Genomic DNA, 22,080 nt, shown 5'->3' on the forward strand with positions numbered 1-22,080 from the left:
GTAGCGTAGCTTAGTGATAAAGAATGACTACTCTGAAGTCATAGTGACTGGGTTTGCATCATGGCTCTGCCATTTTCTGGCTGTGTGGCTTTGAGAAAGTTACTTATTTTTCCACAGTTTCCTCTTTACTGAGATGCATAACAGTGTACACCTCATAGAATAGCTGTAAATGTTAAATGAAATTGTAGGTATAAGTCACTTGGAAGAATTCAAGTGCTCGCTATCTGTTATTGTTTGCAAGTATATTTCTGCTAACAACTCTAAAGTCATTGGATCCAGAATCCATTGTATTATTTATCTTCAAATTCTCAGCCAAGTGCTTCATTTAATGTTAGCCCAATAATTATGTGTCAAATTGATTCACTAGAGAGCTCTAGGGTCCAGTATATATTGAAGCTTTGTATTACCAAAAGTACTATGATAATATCAGTCCTGTTAAAAAAAATATTTAGGAAAGCAGGTGAAAAAAATTATCAGAATTTCCAAAAAGAGAATATGATTAAATGTTAATATTATAATTACAGCTCTAATCAGTAGAATACAGACAGGAATCTTTTACAAGTAAGCTGAAAGCTGGCAATAAATCATGAGCATGGTTTGCAGTGTGTTGTTATCAGAGTGCAGGTTTTGATGAAATTGTCTTCTGTAGTTATGGGCTAAAACTTTGTCAACTAACTACTTGTGGCCATGAACGATTAAAAAAAAAGAAAAAAAGAAAGTTCTGAAATTCAGAACAGAACCTCTAGGTGGCAATTCCGTTCTCCTTTGTTATTTATTTACCTTAAGCAAGTCAATTAATTCTCTGGGCTTCATCTTTAAAAAGAGGGACTCGGATCAGATAGAACTGTGAATCTCCTCCAGCTCTGACATTTTGTGATCACTAATCTATGTAACCCTATTTTTTCCCACTCATTTTTATCAGGCATTTCTTCGGTGTCTACCGTCATGAAAATCACAGCTGATACAGCACGTATTATTTATAATGAAATGATTCTCTCCATTCTTTTTATAAGAATAAGGAGACTAATGTTAATATCATGTAATTATGGTCTTAAAGGGACAATTCATGTTAAAGTGCTCAATCTTGGGTTATGGTACATGACAGGTGTTAATAAATATTTATTTTCCTCCTTCCATGGGAAAAATTTCTTTTTGAACATCAAGGTTCAGTGCAATTATTACCTTTATTTGTGATGCTTTCTTTAACCTTTCTACTTATTCTTAGTTAAAATCTAACAAAATATTGTTTTAAAGCATATTTTAACATTGATGCACTGATCATACTTTCTGGTAATTATTAATTATATATCTGTCATTGCAAAAAGTTTTAAACTCCTTCGAGTCGAGTGCTATTAAAATATATATTCAACCTTTATCACTAACATGAGACCTGCACATACAAAAATTTCAGTGAATATTCGGTGATGAATAGATCGATGAGTGAGTGAATTTCAGTTCGGTGGGAGAAGTGGGAAGTAGTCTTCCCTTGCCTGGAACACTTTTGGTACTTGCCAGATTATACTATACTTGAAATCCCATGAATAAAAAGTAACAGAGAGACTTTGATTTTACTCATAAAAAAATAAGATTGAAAGTCCTGTGTCATGGGTACAAGTAATTTAGCGGTTTATTTTGGGAAATGCTGTACTGTAACACCTGTTTCTGGTGTCACTACAAGGCAAATAAGCCAACTCTGCCTTTCCAGTTTATGACTATGCCAAAAAAATAACACAAATTGTCTTAAAGACTTTCCTCATTTCTAGTTAATGTCTTAGCAAAACAAAACATAAGGTCAGGCGTGGTGGCTCATGCCTATATTCCAGCACTTTGGGAGGCTGAGGCAGGCAGATCACTTGTGGCCAGTAGTTTGAGACCAGCCTGGCCAACATGGCAAAACCCTGTCTCCACTAAAAATATAAAAATTAACCAGGCATGCTGACATATGCCTGTAATCCCAGCTACTCAGGAGGCTGAGGCACAAGAATCGCTTGAACCTGGTGGGCAGAGGTTGCAGTGAGCCAAGATTGTGCCACTGCACTCCAGCCTCCAGCCTGGAAGACAGAGTGAGAATCTATATATATATATTAAAAAATGAAGTTTCTTGACTCATTTCTTTTGATCAAAAAAATGTATTCATACAAAAGCTATATGCAATAGAAATCTAATGTAAGCCACAATGCAAACAACATATATAACTATACTTTTTAGTAGTTACATTAAAAGATCAAAAGGGGGAATTAATTTCAATAATATAGTTTATTTAACCTATAAAAAGTATCATCATTTTTCCATGTAATCAACATAAAATGACTTGAGACATTTTACATTGTCTTTTCCATACTCAGTCTTTGAAATCTAGTGTGTATTTTTTTTACCTGCAGCACATCTTTGTTTTCTAAACTTTTATTTTAAAAGTTACATGTACAGGGGTACATCTGCAGGTGTGTTATATGAGTAAACTTGTGTCATGGTTGCTTGTGGTATAAATTATTTTCCTCAACCAAGTCTTAAACCTAGACTCGTTAGTTATTTTTCCTGATCCTCTCCCTCCTCCCAACTTCCACCCTCTGAAAGGCCCCAGTGTGTGTTGTTTCCCTGTATGAGTCCATATGTTCTTATCATTTAGCTCTCTTACAAGTGAGATAATGTCTTATTAGTTCACTTTAAAAGTGAGCTCTTATTAAAAGCTCTTATTAAAAGACATTAGCTCACTTATAAGTGAGAACATGTGGTATTTGGTTTTCCGTTCCTGTGTTAGTTTGCTGAGGATAATGGCCTCCAGTTCCATCCATGTCCAGCAAAAGACATGATCTTGTTCCTTTTTACATCTGCATAGTATCCCAGGTATATATGTATCACATTTTCTTTATCCCGTCCATCATTGATGGGCAATTAGGTTAATTCCAGGGTTTTGCTATTGTGAATAGTGTGCAGCACATCTTAATTCAGACTAGCCACATTTCAGGTGCTCAATAGCCACATGTGGCTAGTGGCTACTACATTTGACCATGCAAGTCTAGCTGATGCACAGTTCTGGTAATGGCTACAAGTCAAGAAAAGACAAGTTTCTTCCCAAATATCTTGTCACTCAGAAAATACAATGTTTTCCTAAATTAGCTCTAGAGGCAGTTTACTTTTTACCTGCATAAGTTTTCTGATAACCTATAGCGTAATACCCCCAAAACTTGCATTTTATATTGCAGTCAATACTTTTCTTCTTTTTTTTTTTTTGTTTTGAGATGAAGTCTCACTTTGTCACCCAGGCTGAAGTACAGTGGCACAATGTTGGCTCACTGCAACCTCCACCTCCGAGGTTCAAGCGATTCTCTCACCTCAGCCACCCAAGCAGCTGGGACTACAGGTGTGCGTCACCATGCCCAGCTATTTTTTTTTTCTTTTTGTATTTTTAGTTGAGACGGGGTTTCACCATGTTGGCCAGGCTTGTCTCGAACTCCTGACCTCAATTGATCCACCTGCCTTGGCCTCCCAAAGTGCTGGAATTACAAGTATGAGCCACAACATCTGGCCAATGCCTTCATCTTAGTGTTTTATAAACCCTCATGTCTCTCTCTAAAAGACTAGTCTGAAGGTCTGAGGGTCTAAGAGGTTTAGTGAGATAGCTTGGCTGGAGCTGAAAAGACATTAGCAAAATCATGAGTTAAAGTTACTCTTTTTTTTTCTCCAAAATAACTGATCCTTTGAGAAAATATTTTGCTTTAATTATAAGTGATTGGCATATAAAATTAATTAATATTGCTTGTCTTTTATAACGATATTTTAGTTTCTTACTTTTGTATTAGAAAACAGCCCACCCTATCACTAGTAAATATGCTTCACTCTATCCATGGTTAAAAATAAAAGCATTAAAAAGGTTATCTTTTAAAACATATACCATGATTAAAAGGCATTTATCTTTTAATATAGTGTTGGACAAAGCTCTTTTTATATATATGCATATTGTTTTACTAAGAACTCCAGGCAAATGGTGTAGTAAATTTATAAATTTTAATTCCTATATGTTTGAATTAGAAAGAAAATGCTCAGATAGCAAACATTAATAACCAAATGACTTTGACATTTCCAGTCCAAAGTTTTGAATGTTCATTGCTTGATAAATGAGCTTTGGACTCTGTTTTTATAAAACCTTCTTGAAGGCAATTCACTTACTTATCCAAATTGATCAATAGCTCTTGTGGGTTTGGAAAATATTAGCTTCTAAAAATTAGCTTCCATTTCTCAGTTGGTCTGGAAAAGTACCATGGAAAACATGCCAAAATTGGTGTAGAAAGCCATTTCTTTGAAACTTCCAAACAGTTAGAAACCCCTGAAATCTGTTAACATGCTAATTATATTTCCATTATGATTTAGCACTGCCAGTAATTTGGGATAATTTCTGTTCGGTTTTGGGTAATGGCCTGATAACTGCATTTTCCTTTTGGTTGAAAGATTATTTCAAGGATAGTTAATATTTTGAGCCATCTGTAGAAATAATGTTTGAATAAAAAAAATAGGTGATTTGGACTCTGGTCCTAGTTCTACAGCTAGCCTTAATATCTGGACTTAAGTTTACTTATTTATAAAATGATGAATTTAGAATAAGTTATTTCTAAATCTCTGGTTCATTGCATGACTCAATTATAATTCTCAACCAATAGGAAGAGAAAATATTTTAATGATGCTTTCAGTGCCCACATACTCAGAATTCTATGTCTTGTTTACCCTCAGCTATTGACTGCTAGAGTCTCAGCCTACACAAAAAGGCAGAAGCTGTCCAAGACTCCTCTCTGCATTGGCCATTTAATGTGCATCTTCACTCATACTTGACTTACTGATACTTTAACCTGCATCTTCCCTCATACTTGACTTGCTCTCCCTGTTTATACAATAGACAAAGACGAGACTTAACAAAAAAACTCCCCCTTTAGCTCTTAAAGACTTTTTCTCTTTACATATTTATTTTATCCCTTTGTACCCCATTATTCACATTGGCACGTAAACATGTTCCAAAATCTCCCCTAAAAATAGAAAACTTCCTTGACTCCAAAGTCTATTGCTCTGTCTCTATACAGAACCCATCTCCCTTCACCACTAAGCCTCTTGTTTACAATTTCTAGATTCTTATTTCCCATTATAGTTTCAGCACACTTTAGCCTGACTTATATTCCTGTTACCTTACTTTGGCTACTCTTGCAAAAGCAAACAATAACCACCACGTTTCAGCCTTCATCTTACAAGGAAGTCTCTCCTTTGGTCTTTTCTTACACCACTCTTCTGGTCCTCAGCATATTTCTCTGGCCAAACTTCTCAGTACCTTTTTTTCTGGTTCCTCATTTCTATCCAGCCTCTAAATATTATAGTAATTAAAGCTTTATTTGGATGGTTTCAACCAAACATATGACCTTAAAAATATTTTGTATTTACTAATTACTCCCACACTGGTATTTCTAGCACAGCCCTTTCTTCTGAACTCTAGACCTATTTATCTAACAGTCCACAGCATCTCTCCATTTTGATATCTCACAAGCATCTCTACTTTCACAGGTCACAAACAGATTCTTGATCTCCCATCCTACATCTACTTTCACCGGTCACAAACAGATTCTTGATCTCTCATCCTACACCAGACACACACACATGCACGCACACACATGCATGCACACACACACATGCACACAGAGTTTTTCTCTTTTCTAATCATCTACTTCTCAAAAGAGTAAACAGAAACTCAGTTCTATCATTTGCTTGATCTCAAAATCTGGTAGTTATTCTTAATACATCCCTTCTATAATGGCATAAAATTGAACACAAAACACAAAGTCTTATGAAGTAAATATTTGTGCTTCTGTTTTTTACCACCTCCACTTTCACTACAGTAACCATTGTATCATACATCTTAGTAGCCTCCTAACTACACCTGTGACTTCTTGTGTGACATCAATATATTTTCTAAACTGAAAACCAGAATGACCTTTATAATCTTGTCCATTTCCTGCTCAAACGCTTTCAATAGATCCTTTTATAATTAGGGAAAAATCTAAATGTTGTAGCATGTAGTTAGAACTTTAACCGCTGTTTGCCTCGTTATCTCACCCAATGCCTTCTACCTCCTCCTCCTCAGGTCATACTTCAGTCACCCTGGACTTCATTCAGTTTCTCGAACACACCAAAGCTTTCCTATCTCAGCATCTTTACTCATGCTATTCCTCTGCATGAAACAATGCTCTTCCCTCTGTATGTCTGGTTAATGCCTCATCATTCTTGAGAAAATATTGCTTCCTTAGAGATGCTTTCCTGATTTCCCCAATGTTAATAAAGTTATTTTATATTCTTCATAAGCCTATATATTTTCCTTTTTTTTTTTTTTGAGATGGAGTCTCACTCTGTTGCCCAGGCTGGAGTGCGGTGGCATGTTCTCGGCTCACTGCAACCTCTGCCTCCTGGGTTCAAGTGATTCTCCTGCCTCAGTCTCCCAAGTAGCTAGGATTACAGACATGTGCCACCATGCCCAGCTAATTTTTGTATTTTTAATAGAGACAAGGTTTCATCATGTTGGCCAGGCTGGTCTCAAACTCCAAACCTCAAGCGATCTGCCTACCTTGGCCTCCCAAAATGCTGGGATTATAGGCATGAGCCACTGCACCCGGCCTATTTTCCTGTTTAACATAGCACAATCTTTAATTTTAATTAGTGTATTATTTAGTCGTTGTCTATATTTCTTTTTGAATTAAGCATCAGAAGATCAGGGATTATGGTTATTTTATTTACTGCTAGACTCTCAGGACCAAAATCACAATATAGAACACAGTAGCCATGGAATCAATATTTGTTCACTAAATCTAACAAGAAAGAGAACCGAGGAAAGGAAGCGGGTGGCTCATGAGAGTGACAACAGAAGCTTGCGCTCCTGGAGTCCCGCAGAGCTTTCTTCCACACCACGCTGTCTTGTCCCCTTTTGTCTCATCCCAACCCAGTGTGGACTACAGAATTAAGGCCCATCAAATGTTATTGCCATTGACCTCAATGTTGACTTGGCCCCATCTTCATAAGCCTAATCCCTGCGGGTCCCACTCCCTGGGCTCACAATCCAGGTCCCTGGACCTTCCTTGCCTTTATTAGATTTACAGATATTCTCGGTGGTCTTGGCTTTCAGCTTTCCCCATCCCAGTTCTTCTGCAATTTTAGCATAGTGTACATCTTCAAAAGAAGCCACTTTCCATCTTCCTATTTATATTTCTTTCTTTTCTTAGTCCATGGAAAACCCTGCTAATTATGCAATGTTCTTTTTTCCTTAAACTCAAACTAATTTCTTATTTTTTAAACTATAATGAAGGACCGAAATAATGTAAGGAATATAGTTCCATACACCATGTTTCTTCCACTACAGAAAATTTCACCATCAGTTTAACTGGAAAAGGGTAATGTACATCTTTTATCAAAAGAGATATAACCTCTCACACATATGATCAACTTCATGGAAAAATAAAATCCCAAAATGATAAAATGTACAACAGACATGTTTATGTGATAAGGTGTTCCTCCATTAACACCAGCCATCTTGGTGGCTTAGCAGACCAGGTGAGATAAGATACAACCACAGCAAACAGAAATTAAACCAGAAGCACTCAAGAGAGAGATGGAAAGAATAGTTTCATGGTGTTAAATGAAGATGCACATCAGATAGTGACAGAAACCTTTTCAGAGACTGAAGTAACTGAAGGAAAGATGAACTTAAGAATAAATTTCAGAAGAAATCACCAGACATAGCATGTAGCTAACAAGCATGCACATACTTCTAAATAAATCCAAGTCCAAAAAAATCTCAGAAACTTCAAACTGGCCCAGGACCCAAATCTTTCAGTGCACCGAACAAATCAGCCTTAATTCTCAGAATGCAATTTCTTCACATCTCCCCCTCAGTGTTCATGTAATGAATCTTTCGTTTTTAATGCATTATGCATTGTGTTCTGTTCAAATTCTGTTTTGTGATAGTTTTTTCTTTTTTAAAAAATGATCTCTTGAATATTTTGAGCATGCTAAATAAATAAGACTTTTAGGTGTTAGAGCTGTCTCTGCTTCAAAAGTGACAGAAAAATCATAACCAAACTTGTGAATTTTATATAAGGGGAACTTTGAATTTGCAGTATATTTAAATGTCATTTTTTTCTAAATAAATCTTAGTTATAGTCATTATTCACATGGGCTCTTAAAAGAAAACCCATCTCATAGATAGTAGTAAAAAAATTCAGAAGAGTTTCTCTTTGGAGTTAAACTTTTTATTATCTTAGTCAAATAAATAAATTTTAAAATTAAATTCATATAAACCTTTATAATAGTGATTACTTCTAGAGGGTAGTAAAAAGGAATGTGATTAATATTAAGCATCAATGTATGGATAATGTTATCAATAATTTTCTAGTTACTGCAGTAGCTTAAACTTTTTATATACTTGTGCAGAACCTCTGTATTATATAGTTCACAACAATTTAATAAGTGTATTTATGTCACTTAAAGTAGTTTTATATTAATGTAGGTTACTCCAATTTACATGATTTTGCTTATATTTTATGTTTAAGATTATTTCATATCAAATATGACTAAAATGTACTTGGATATAGCCTAGGACAACATTCAAATAAAAAGCTCACAACTTGAAACATGTGGAAACTATAACAGATTTAAAATGTAGATGATAAATTTAGTGAAGGAGAAAGAAAAAAAATTACTCCCTTGAGTTGTGCTAGCTTTGAGTCTGATTTGTGACCTGTTCTTACATATTTGAAAATAGCCAATGACCCTAGGGGATTAAAGAATGGAAGTTATGCTCTTCTCAAGAATTGCCAACACAACAGATGAATGTTCATCCAACATGCATGGTGGTTTCTGAAAGCTAGCCAATTATGGAAACAAACATAGCTGCACAGAAGGTCATGGCATTAGGAACTTGGCCCCACGTCAGAGTAATAGCAGCCCAAAAATGTAGCTTAAATTGTGTATCAATGACAATTACCAACTTTTTCTTAGGAATTGCTTATCTTTTTACCTTCTCTGTGCCTGGGTGTGCACACACAGACTCCTACACATATTTCTCTCTTTAAGTGATTTTGATTTTTATCCTACTTCTGTTACTGGTTTCACTTTCTGATCTTAAATCACTAAATCCTAAATCCTTTAGTCTCTCATCCCTTAAGTGAAGAAATTTTTCTGCTGGGATAAATGGTGTAATGAGAGCAGTTGGATTTCTTAGGCAATATGGTTTATTATAAATGTAAGCTACCACTGCTGTTATTAACATCATTGATATTATTTTAATTCCTCAGAATGATCCATATGGAAAAATAATTGGCAGGGTACAAATTAAAAAAGAAGGCAACTAAGAATTCAAAAAACCCTGCCAAATATAACAAGAAAATCAAACATATGTCTCTGTTTAGTAGAATAAACAAAAATCATACCTTGTTATTCCAACATTGACCTAAAACAATTATTCCTGGGACTCTGGAACATGCACACCAAATCACAACTATTAGTAGGAACAAAATCAGTTATGTAGAGTAAACAGTTTCTAAGAGAGGGTATGTGACCTAAATGTTAGCAAGCCTAGAGTCCAAGGTCAATTTAATCAATGGTCTTACAACAAGATCCTCTTCATAAATGTATAAAAATAAAATGTGTCTATAAATGACAAATAGAAACCACATGAAGATTATAGATTTTCCAGAAAAGGGACAAAAACATGCATCCCATTGTTGTGGATCAGACATGGTTAGTAAATATCTAATGTGTATATTGAATACTTTAATATAACTATCACATTTAATTTTTAGAGCAACTCCATGAGATAAGTGGTGGTATTTCTATTTTGCTGATGAATTAACGATTGTCTGTGAGATAATGTAACTCACTCAAGCCTAAACAATAAAAAAGTGCTAGAGGTAGAATATGAACCCAGATCTTAATAGCTCCCAAACCTATTCTCATTTCTTTGTATTATGCCGATATCTCCACTTAAATGCACAAATTTCTATTTTTATATGCCAGCCAGCTGTGAGATTCACTGAACATAAGGAATTTACAAGTTTAAAAATCTACCATCAACAGGAATGACACTTGAAAATGTGGTTAGATTTGTGATGGTAAATTTACGTTTTCCTCAATTTCAAGGATTTCCTCAAGTCTTTCTTTTGATCCAGGATGTACATTTCAGAATCCAGCTGGCATTTTGCCTTGAAATTGAGCAGCATTGCCTGGGCTTAACTGCCTTGACCTCGTGATTGTTAAGTTCTACCCAACAGAGCTCTCCAAGCCTAGTAGGGTATCAAGAGCAGACTAGTCTTGCCATTCTTTCAGGACCTTTTCAAGACTGGTACCATCTTATTTAGAAGAGGCAGATCTTCATTTCGCAGTTTTTACATGAACATGTCTTGCCCTAACAAGGCTAATATCCTCAGTGCCCCACGAAAACTCCATTTTATTGCCTTTACCTCTTCTCCATGACCGTACGAATGTTAATAGTTTTGCTTTGCACACCTTTCCTCCTCTGCCCACTGGAAACCTATTCTGTCTCCAAGGCTTAGATGAAGAGAAAGTGATCTCTTGCTTATACCTTTTATTTTGAACTCTGTTTAAATTTGTTGTCATGTGCTATACTGACTAGCCCTTATAATATTTAAGGATAGTTTAAGATTCATAATTTAACACTAAGTCTTAAGCCTTGGTGGCAGGAACAATTTAGGTCCAATATCTTAGATGCAAAATTCTGCTAACATGGGCGTTGTGCTTGTTTATTGATTGTGCTAGTCTCTTCTGGAAAATAGATATAAAGAATGATTGAGACTTAGCCTTTAAGGTATCCTGCCTGGTACATATATTCAAGGATGGGGAGCAAATAATGAGTTTGGGCCTCAGTGAAAGACTTTTTCGTGAAAATTTCCAAAGTTCCACACAACGCGATAGAAAAAGTACAGACTTTGAAACAATATTGCTCTGACTTAAAGTACTGACTCAGCTGATTAAATAACAGTGGACCCTAGGTAAGTTCCTTTTTCTACTTAAATTTTATAAAATACCATATTTTCACAAAGTTGTTAAAATTAGAAATAATAGTACATATGGAAGCATCTGGACATTAGTTAACTATTAATAAATCATGTCTAGCATTATTTCGATAGGATAAATAGATCAGGGCACTCTATCTCCCAAGCTGATCTATTTATTTAACCATTAATATTTTCTTTTTGCCTTGACCACATAGTTTTATTCAATATTTAACAATAGATTATGAACTAATGGAACTTAGAGTTGCTTCTTGGGAGTTTTACTATTGGTACTAATAAATCGTGGGTGCCAGTTAAGGTTATAATAGTCATTGTTGAAATCTAGGTATTTAATTGAGGTATCTGTGAATAATACATCATGTAATAAACATGGCTTGTAGAGCTACTCTTCAGGCAGTTCAAGTTTCTAAGATATTAAGTATCTTTATTTACTAAATATCTAAGATATTAAGTATCTTTACTAAATATCTAAGATATTAAGTGTCTTTACTAAATATCTAAGATATTAAGTATCTATTAGATGTTTTAATTTGTACTGTGACTTTTCAAAAAGTAGTTACATAGTTCTAACTGCTTTTTGAATACTTTGTTTTATGGCACAAATAATGGTCACCATATTCACACTATTCAATTTGTCTAATTTATATAATTGTCTTATTAATCTGATTACCAAGTATCTTTATGATAGAGTTTCTACCACCCTCTCTCACTCCAAAAGAAAAACAAAGGAAGAAATGTTTTATGTTTTCTCATTTGATTTTACACTAAATATTACAAGACTTTTCTAATATAGGTATTTTGGTACATTTTCATAGTTGCTAATGTAAGTATCCTAATTAAATCAAAACCTAACTAAATACATACTGTACAGGAGCAACAAAAACAAAAAGAATGGGTTGAACTAGGGTTGATGAAAGTTGTGGGAGAAATATGGAGAGCCAGAGCACCACTAGTGGACTCTAGGTCCCAGGCAGGCAAGGATCAGCACCGGCCAAAGGAGAGAAAGCAGCAGCTGATGCTCACTGATCACTAACTCTATGCCAGGCCCAGAACTAACAGCTTTAGAAACATTGTTTTCTGAGATTCACAGGAACTCCATGAAATAGGAACTAATATTTTCCTCCTTTTAGGAATAACGAGACTGATTTGGTGAAGAAATAAAACGTTTCCACTGACACAGTTATACTGAGTGAGATGTATGAATCTAATCTGATTGTCATTTAATTTTAATGAAGTATGTATAGATTAGATCTGCAGTTAAAGGACTGCATGGCTTTGTACATTACAGAGGAAAGTTGTCACACAGTTTCTTCTCTCTTTCTCTTTTCTAGAAATATGCTCAATGAGAGTCTAATTATCAAGGCACTGTCCATTTTGCACGTTGAAACATCTATCTGTAGAGTGGCCACAAGAAAATTTCTCTAGATTACTAAGACAAATTTAAATATTTAGACCAATGCTGGACCTAGTTATTTAGGTACAGAAATTCCATTTGTGTGAATAGGATCATATATATGTATATGATATACATATATATGATATACATAGGATTATATATATCATATATAGGATTATACATATGTATCATATATATGTGTCTCATATATGATATATATTTTTATTTTGAACTCTGTTTAAATTTGCACTTGCACACACACACACACACACACACACACACACACACACGAAAATCTATTATAGCTTTTATTGAAGCCAAAGAGAGACATTTCAGGGTGTATTAATCTACCAGTATGATTAATTGTTGCATGAAGACCAAATGAATATACAAAAAAGTTAGATAGTTTGGTTCTATTCAAAGTACACATTGGATAATCTGGCTTATAATTAAGGCAACGCAGAGACCTAACTAAGATATTTTAGGCAAAAATGTCCAAATTAAAAGGTTTGACTTTGTTCAGATGTTTCTATCAAGCAAACTGTCAATTAGTAGGTGACTGATGCAAATATTATTAGTTATCTCTTAATGTTTCTAGGACAAAGACTTCAAGACCAGTTATACCTTTGAATAAGAACAAAAATCTCAAAGCAGATTTTGTCATGGACTTTGGATAGAAATTCCAGTATGTGGCATTTACATGTGAACAGAATCTAGACTATGAGAAATTCGTCAAATAAATAAAAATGCGACAAAACTCACCATATTTTCTATTACACCATTATCAACACCAGAAGTGAACACATATTGACATCTCTTTTGATGCATGGTATGGCCCCCTAAGTAATAACTATATTTCCCAGTAGTTTGGCTTGCCTAACTTATCTGATTGTCAATCACCCAACTGCTTATGCCCAGTGGACAATCAGCAGCATTTGAGAATGAGAGTATGAGTCATATAAGAAAGAGATTCTTTACCTGGCCTCTACAGAATCCGTTAATGGACTTTATTATATGCAAAACTTTGATGAAAATTGGTTTATATGCCCAGATCAAAACTATTTTTTCTTCATGGAGAAATGTCTGTGAAACTATAAGAATATAATGGTGTCTAATTTTGATAAGGCAGTAGGGAAGAGGACTTTAGTTATAACTTTGAAAAACATTTTGAATGTATTTATAAATTACTTGTATAATTTAAGTTAATTTTAAAATGGGGCATAAAAATATGTTTGTAATTTTTGGGGGGCATAGGAGCAGCATTTTCATCTTATGCCAACGGTTATGAATCCCTTTTGTTAAGTACTTGATCTGGAAGAAAAAATGGTATATTACCTGGTTGGAGACACACTAGCTTCAAATTGTGTACATTTGCAGTAACTGAGAGGTTTCTTTCACTTTATTTCTTTTTCATTACATAAATTTTAAAAGCTTAAATTTTTTTTTTTTTTTTTTTGAGACGGAGTCTCGCTCTGTCGCCCAGGCTGGAGTGCAGTGGCCGGATCTCAGCTCACTGCAAGCTCCTTCTCCCGGGTTCACACCATTCTCCTGCCTCAGCCTCCCGAGTAGCTGGGACTACAGGCGCCCGCCACCTCGCCCGGTTAGTTTTTTGTATTTTTTTTTAGTAAGACGGGGTTTCACCGTGTTAGCCAGGATGGTCTCGATCTCCTGACCTCGTGATCCGCCCGTCTCGGCCTCCCAAAGTGCTGGGATTACAGGCTTGAGCCACCGCGCCCGGCCCCTAAAAGCTTAAATATTAAAAATAATACTTTGGAGCAGTTATAATTTATTTACAGCACCTCATTTGGATTACTATAATATAGATCAGAATATACAGAGGTTTATTTCAACAAAATGCTACAATTGGCTGAGTTGTTGCCATGGTAAACGAAGAGTCTACAGAAAAGGTATGTGCACTGGTTATGCTGTAAATTTTGCTGAAGCAAAACATCAGATTTATTAAGCAGATAAAGATATAATGTATATCAAATATGCTCCAGTAAAATAAGCAATAAAACCTGTAAACATTAGATGATTTAGATAAGAAAACTTTTAAATATTTAAAAATACTACCTTGTGGTTTACACATGGGAGAACTAGGCTTTGAAAAGTTTGTTTAATAAATTAAGTTTTATAAGATATCAGATATGTTAATAGATGATGGAATTTTAGCATAATATATATAAAATGCAACTTAGCATCATATTTTTTTCTGGATACCACCATTTGAATCTCTAGATTTCCAAATCTCAACCTACAGCAATACAATTCTCAGGTATTTATAAATCTGTGTGCTACTAAACCCAGTCCATTCCCATTATAGATGATGCACTGGAGGCTGAGAAGAGTGACTTTCACACAGCAACTTGGAAACAGAACTCTGTGCATTTAACTTCCTGTCTATAAATCTTTTACATCAGTTGTAATTCACATGACTATATCTTTTCCAAAGCATTTTACTCAATGTTTATTAGTTGTTATCTAACACTTATGCCTCTGATTTTGTGCTTTCATTGTAGATGACCATATCAGCTATAACAAAGAATCAAAATGAAACAAAAATGCTATAATGACACCTATAGCTTTCGTTCTTTATGAAATTATAGTCAACTGATTTTTCCTTCTAATTGCTCATATTTTAAAAATTTATCATAGGAAGCATCCCTGCCTGATTAATCAGATGAAATAGTGCCTTGAAATAATCTGTGTAGGCATCCATCTCGTACATATTAAGCCCTTATCTTTACTTTTAAGCCACCTTTTTTTTTTTTTTTTTTGGATTTCCGTGTTCGGGGCCGAATAATCAGAATGCAGCAGTTGCTTAAAGCCTTAGTACACTTGTCCTAGATAAAAAGCTTACAATTTTAGGGTCTCTCTGTATAAAAATAATCCTTTTATAGTGCAGCTTTTATTTCCACTGCCCTTTAGATTTAATTCAGAAACCTATAGTAATGATATTAATGTGTTGAAAGGAGTTTTACAGCAGTAATCAAAATGTAGTTTGATTGTAGACTATGTGTATTGTGACAGGTTAATTATTGTAAAATCTTATTTGGCATTCATAAATAATCCAGATTTTTAATTCATAGTTTAGCAAAGGGATGAATAATTTTCTGTATAGCTTTCTTCTGCATTTCCTTAGTATCACTTTGGGAAGGGGAAGTAAGAATGGGTGTTATTATTATTACTCGAAATATGAGGAAGTGAATCTGTTGCCTCCAAATGGTACACAGTCTCCTACAGTCTGGCCCCAATCATTTTTTCTATCCTTATCTTCCTCTTACACACCTAAGCCCCAGAAAAAATAGAAGAGCCTACTCTTCCTGGACCACAACTCAACCTGTCTCAGCTTTTTGCCTTCATCTATGCTGCCTGAAAGACTGTCTTTTCTCACGCCCTCCACTGCCAGTCTGTGCATTCAGTATTATCTGCTCATATTTACTCAGTGCTTACTACATTCCATTAGTTTACTAAGAACATTACAGTCAGCCCTTCATATTCCCAGGTCCTGCATCCATGAATACAAACCAACCTCTGATTGAAAATATTTGGAAAAAATAAATACGACAATAACAATAATACAAAGGAAATACAATATAGCAACTATTTACATAGCATTTACATTGTTTTAGGTATTGTAAGTAATCTAGAGATGATGTAAGGTATATTGGAAGATGTGCCTAGGTTATATGCAAATACTGCACTATTTTACATAAAGGACATCAGCATCCTCAGATTTTGGTAACCAACAGAGCTCTGGAACCAATCCCCTATGAATAGGGAGGGCCAACTGTATTTAATTTGTTCCTTTTAACGACCCCATTTTATAGATAAGGAAACTTTGGCTAGTTACCCAGCTAAGTAAGTGGTAGATCTCGGATTTGCAACCAGGTAGTATGGCTTCAGATCTTACACTGTGAAGCATTAGTTAACACTGCAGTACATCGATTCTAAGTCTTGATAAACTTCCAAGATCAAGAATAAAATAATACTTCTTTTGTGGATATTTCATTGACCACCCCAATCTTTCTCCCCCTTTTTTGCCTCTGTATCTCTCTGAAGTCACACTCTAATTTCTCATTGCTGGCAAAGTTACTGATGTACAATTTTGTTTCCTCCACTATGGAGTAGTTTTTTAAGACAGTTCTCTGATTCATCTTTATAGTCTCGGTAGTAAATATGAAAGCCATGTTGCTTGAAGGAAGGAAAAAAACTGGTTTTCACAATTAGATTCACATTAGGAATGGTGCTGAGTTATGTTATTGATTATTGGTGGAAGAAATGGGTTTCTAAGGCTTCCTTGGAGATTCAGCCTAATAAAAAAGAAGCTTGTTGAATCCGACATCTGACCTAGAGATAACTATGACAGTTTCTTTGAGCACTTTGGTACTCTGTAAGCAGAATTATTCTCCAATTAGAATGTTGTTACACATCTTACCAGTTGTTTTTCTAACTTACTGTCTAGAACTTACAAAAGAGTTTTCAGAGATGAAATATCAGAAATGTAGCACAGGAAAATTAAGAGCAATGTTTTCTGGAATGAAATGCACCCACAAACTTCCTTTCACACTCACACCACATTTCTCTTTTTGTTATTGGTATTGCCTTTGGTGTACCTTGGGCGTTATTGCCCAGTGATAAATGCATAACTATCTCTGCTTGTTCCTTGATACGGAAAAATGATGGAACACTCTTATTTTGATTTTCCTTGTAGAAGGAAGAATAGATTAAGTGAGCCTGCCCTTGACAGGTGTGACACCCCCCTTACCCCCGCCTCCCGAACAGCACCACTGGGCAGAGCAGCCCTTTGCAGAATCAGCCAGTGGAAACTAACCCCCCACCCCCACCTTTAAACAAAGCCATTTAATTTGGTCTTAAGCCCAAGTAAGGAAAAAAATAAATAAAAATGAATAAAGGACAATGCAAAGAAGCATAGCCTGTCAGCATGAACCTACATGCAGGCCAGAGATTTACGATTTTGTTTCCCAGGGAGGGAGTGACTAATGCGCGCACCCTGACCATCACCGTAAGGAGGTAAAGAGAGAGTGAAATGGCTCAACGTACACACACCCCGCTCCATACCGGGGACGAGTCTCCGAGTTGCGGCTTGTGCTCTCGGAGGGCCAGGCTGAAGCTGACTGCCCCCACGGCCACACTGGACACCCCCAGCCCTATCTCCAGCACGGAAAGCACCAAGAGGCTCCCGATAATCTGACCGCTGGTGCACATCCTTCCTCGGTCATCTTCCTTCCAGATCAGGGAGGGAAACCAACCATCTATCTTTTTTTCTTCCACTATCCTCCTTACCCCTCCACCCCCTACCAGATCCCAAAACTTTTCTTCAAGAGCGAAGCATTATCCACAAGGGCTGGATTTCCAGAAACGAAGACCTTCCCTGGCTGAACCAGAGGCAAAGGAGCTGCTCCACCCCCTGGCACGTTCAGATAGGGATCGTAGAAGGATCTTCCTGGGTTCGGTTCGGTGGTGCGAAGATTGCACACCAGTACCAGGGCTTTTAAGGAGCCGGAAACCTGGAGTAGCCCAGGGAGCTCCGAGCCCTGCTCCCCAGGCGCTGTCCAGAGTTCTGTCGCGTCCCAAACCTCCGCAGGGAAACCCGCCCCCTCCTCAGCCTACCAGACCCTTTCACACGGTCTCTTCTGTTTCACTGCCGAGGAGAGGAGCTTTGCTTCCCGGAGACCCAAAGGGAACTGCTCTGAGCTTCTCTCTCCCTCTCCCTTTCGTCTCCTCGCCTTTGTTTTCGTGGCAATGCAAAGTGCTTCTGCAAGTCTCTGGGTCCCCAGGCAGAGCGGGCGGATGATATTCAGCACCACACTCCTTGCAGTTGCTATGTCACCAGAAAAAGCGACCTTGTCTGATGGCCTCTTTCCGTCTGGGTTTCTTCTCCCTCGTCGTCGTCTTCTTCCTCCCCCTCTCTCTCGAGCTGATTCTCTCTCATTGCTATGACCTCATTGGGATTTAGGAGGTTGACGGAGGAGGAAAAAGCCTGATGTATTTGTAGATCCAGGACCAATACTCTTGGCTGGCCTTTGATCTGCTCCGCCCCCGGACCGCAGCAACAGGAATCCAGGCGACCCCTACCTCCGCTTCTCCCCGTGGCTCCTTTCTGGGCTTCTATCCAGCGGAGAGGGGAGGCGATGCCTACGTCAACGCAGGCTCATTCTGAGAAAAACTTTCTTTGGCTTGTACGCGGGGTAGGGGGAGCAGTGAGCAAAGAAAGACGGAGAGGGGTGGAAAAAGCCAGATTCCTAATGTCACTAGGACTCTCAAGGCCCCTCACCAAGGAACTCCCCTGTCTAGGAGAGCTAGATTCAAGCCTGCTTACAAGGAATATCTACTCCCGGCTATTATAGCCTGTCGCCTGCCGTGTCGGAGGGCGAAGAAGCAGTTGACTGGGGCCACACCTCCAGGGTGATTTTGTTCCTTTCCAGCTGCAGACCCTTGCTTTCCTCTAGGAGCATGACCACACATTCTGGGATGCATAGCTAGATCCAACTGAGCTGGGATCATATATTCTCATCCAAATTCAAGAGACGTGTATGCATTAGAACAGGCATTATTAAAACAAAAACAAAAACAACAAAACAAACCACATCTGGCTTAATGCACAGCTATTTTTGACGGTCTGTTTTCGTAAGAATCTTTAGGGCAGAGGCCAGTCCAGCTTGGCCTGGGGTATTTTTGCATTGTCTTTTGATGCCTGTGAGAGTCTAGATGTCTAGGGATCGCTGTATTTAGACCCCATTTTCATTACTCTACTTTTATGAAAAATCTCAAGGTATTCTATCAAGGAAATCTAAGAAGTGGGATAAAGAGAGGGTTCTTGGTGTGGGTCATCTTTCTCAAAAACTGGGTTCTCCAGTTGCAGATGGACTGAAGGAAAATAGAACAAAGGAAGATGAGGTTAGGGTACATTAACACGAGACTAGGACATCTTGACTTCTATACACGTGCAGATAGATCAGTGCGGTGCAGGCGCCTCTGTGGTTAGAGGCTTCTTAAAGCTCCCATGATGATAACATAAAAGCTCGGTGACCTATAGCATAAGTTCTGTAACATAAATGCCAGTTTTAGTTTTCTTAAATTTGATTAAGGGCTTCTTTTAGAGTTGAAACTCAATTCTACACTAGAACTTTTTTCATATGTTTATATTCTGTAATTTAAAAATTTAGGTCCTCTTCTCTTAAAAATAAAAACAAATGCAAGGAAGAAGAGTTACAATTTATTAGGCCTTAAAGAGCTTCAGTTACTGTGATACTTGGAGTACAAATAAACATTAGTACTGAATGATAATTAGTGGATTCATTTCTATATTTTAAATCCTCAAAGACATGCTGACATGCCTCATTAGTGTATGGTTGTAATGATGTAAAGTTTATTTAAATATTACATTTGTTTAAATTTAAAATGATGTAAATTATCGAATTGACATACATAAATAATACAGCATATATGGTGTTGAATTTTTGCTTGGTCTTTAGTCACTTCTTTAGGAAAAAAACACTTCTATGTTAGGAAGAGAACAACAAATTGTAATATTAAAATGAATTGATTAATGGAGACATTTAGGAAGGTAAATAAACTTTTGTAGAGAACATAGGGATGGTATTAACAATAGTTGAATTTCACAGAGAAAAAGAAACAAACAAAACATGTATTATGGTTAACATTTTATCTCTGAATGTGATGGCTTGGAATATAAGATTGGTTATTATATGCCTGATTAAAACCAATCTTGATTGATTCTGGGTCATTGGTTAGAAATCCAAAACTTTTGAAAATTAAATTGTATGTGGAAGAAAATGCAACTCATCTTCACATAAGTAACTACCAATAATTAACAATAAAGCAAATATTTTTAAAAATAAAAATTATTTTATATAGAAGAAACTGCTGTTTTGTGTTTTAAAACATGAGCATCAACGTTAAAATTTTCAAAAAAATTATGTTATCTTTATTGGGGCACAAAGGATATTTTTTTGTGCCTTTTAAAAATGACATAATGATCCTCCTAAGATAAACTCAAATACACCTAAAATTTCCTCTTATATACAGAAATCAAGAAAAAAGAGTTCAAACTGACAAACTATTTATGATTCTTATCATAATTATCCCTCCAAATTATTTGCTAGGCAAATAATTGTAGGATAAAACTATAAATCAAGAAAAAGTCATATAAAGCACAGCACTATCCAAACACCAGTAGCTCCACAATTTCTGAATTTGATTTTTCTAACACCAAGAGAGCTATTCATGAGATCCATTGATAGATAATTCAGTATTTCCACAACTTTGACAAGAGCAATAGCACAAAAAATCTCAAGTTTGCCATCTGCTGGCTTATGCATGATACAAGTGAATGTGAGTAGTCTCAAAATAATTCTTATTAAATGCCTTAATAAAAGAAAACATCTTTATAGTGGCTATCTTTAAGGACCTAAGAAGCACTTCCAATAAATATTCAAGGATTCTGAGGTTCTCTCATTCACCCATTTACCCAAAATAGATTATGGAAATTTTAATATCTGGATGAAGGAAAATCCAGGAATGGGCAGACAGTACACTGATGCCTCCTATGTTAATAAAGTAAGTTGACAAAATTATCAATACTGCCACATTAATATAGAGTTACTGAAAAAGCTAAAAATGTGAAATGATTAATTTTAAGGTCTGATTTAATGTATCTAAGCTATTATAAGCAAAATTTATATGGTGATCGTGGGCACTGGGCTGAATTGCCAATGCAGTACAAAAAATTAGAAAAAAATTATAAAATGATTTCAATCATTTAGCTAGAAGTTCATCTAATATTTAATACTCTTGTCAGTGTGGTTAAAAAATATTGGATCTACCTAGGATTTGATGAAGTAGTTTTGCTAAAAAAGAAAAATAGCCCACATTTGGAGTATTTTTTTTAATTTAATGGTCAAGAAACAGATATAATAAAACCTGAATTTATCTTCTGCCTTTTCTTGGCTTTTAGTAATAATGCAGCTCAGAAGTCAGTATCCAATAGTAATTTCAGTGCTTGTGGAAATTAATCAAAGAAAGTATCATATTTAATACTATATTTAGCACATTTTCTCATTTATGTTCAAAATAGTTTCTGATTATTAATATCCTGTAAACATGTAAACAAACAGATAGTTTATAGTAAATTCTAATGTTTAATGAAATGTATGGGTATTTCCACTCCTGGCCATTATAAAGAAAGCTGGACTGGACTTACTCTTCAACTGCATACACAATATAATAGTGTTCAGATACTGCACAGTAGGCAGCACAGAACTGTGATCCTTGGTAAGAAAGTAACAAGGTTTGCTGTGCTTGTTTTCTTATTACAGGCCCTTAACATATAATGATCCAAGAAGAAGGGTACCAGGCAGAGAATGGTGGTCTTACAGAATTTCAGAGACAAATGGCAGAGTTATCAGGGGCTGAGTGTTGTGGATTGCATGTTTGTTTCCCTTCCTTCCTCACACTCAGATGTTGAAACCCTAAACCCCAATGTGATGGTATTAGGAGGTGGGGCCTTTGGGAGATAATTAGGTTTGATGAGATCATGAGGAGCTCCCATGACAGAATTAGTTTTCTTAGAAGAGGAGAAAGAGT

General features: G+C 36.1%; 1 protein-coding gene across 6 annotated transcripts in view; it reads right to left on the reverse strand.

Moving 5' to 3' along the window:
- The window catches only part of TMEM196 (transmembrane protein 196), a 53,749-nt gene extending 35,149 nt beyond the window's left edge, over positions 1–18,600 (reverse strand). For 2 of the 6 annotated variants that reach the window (XM_030932879.1, XM_030932878.1), the window contains exon 1: positions 18,550–18,600. Coding sequence is in view for 4 of the 6 variants with exons in the window: in XM_030932877.1 (XP_030788737.1) it covers positions 17,515–17,679 (165 nt within the window). In the remaining 2 variants the exon portion in view is untranslated. Of the gene's footprint in view, positions 1–17,514 lie in introns of all 6 variants that reach the window. The other 4 variants (XM_030932877.1, XM_030932875.1, XM_030932876.1 and 1 more) reach the window with 3 other exon arrangements.
- Positions 18,601–22,080: the final 3,480 nt, after the last annotated feature.

Source organism: Rhinopithecus roxellana, chromosome 6, assembly GCF_007565055.1.
Source record: "Rhinopithecus roxellana isolate Shanxi Qingling chromosome 6, ASM756505v1, whole genome shotgun sequence".
Classification (NCBI taxonomy): domain Eukaryota; kingdom Metazoa; phylum Chordata; class Mammalia; order Primates; family Cercopithecidae; genus Rhinopithecus; species Rhinopithecus roxellana.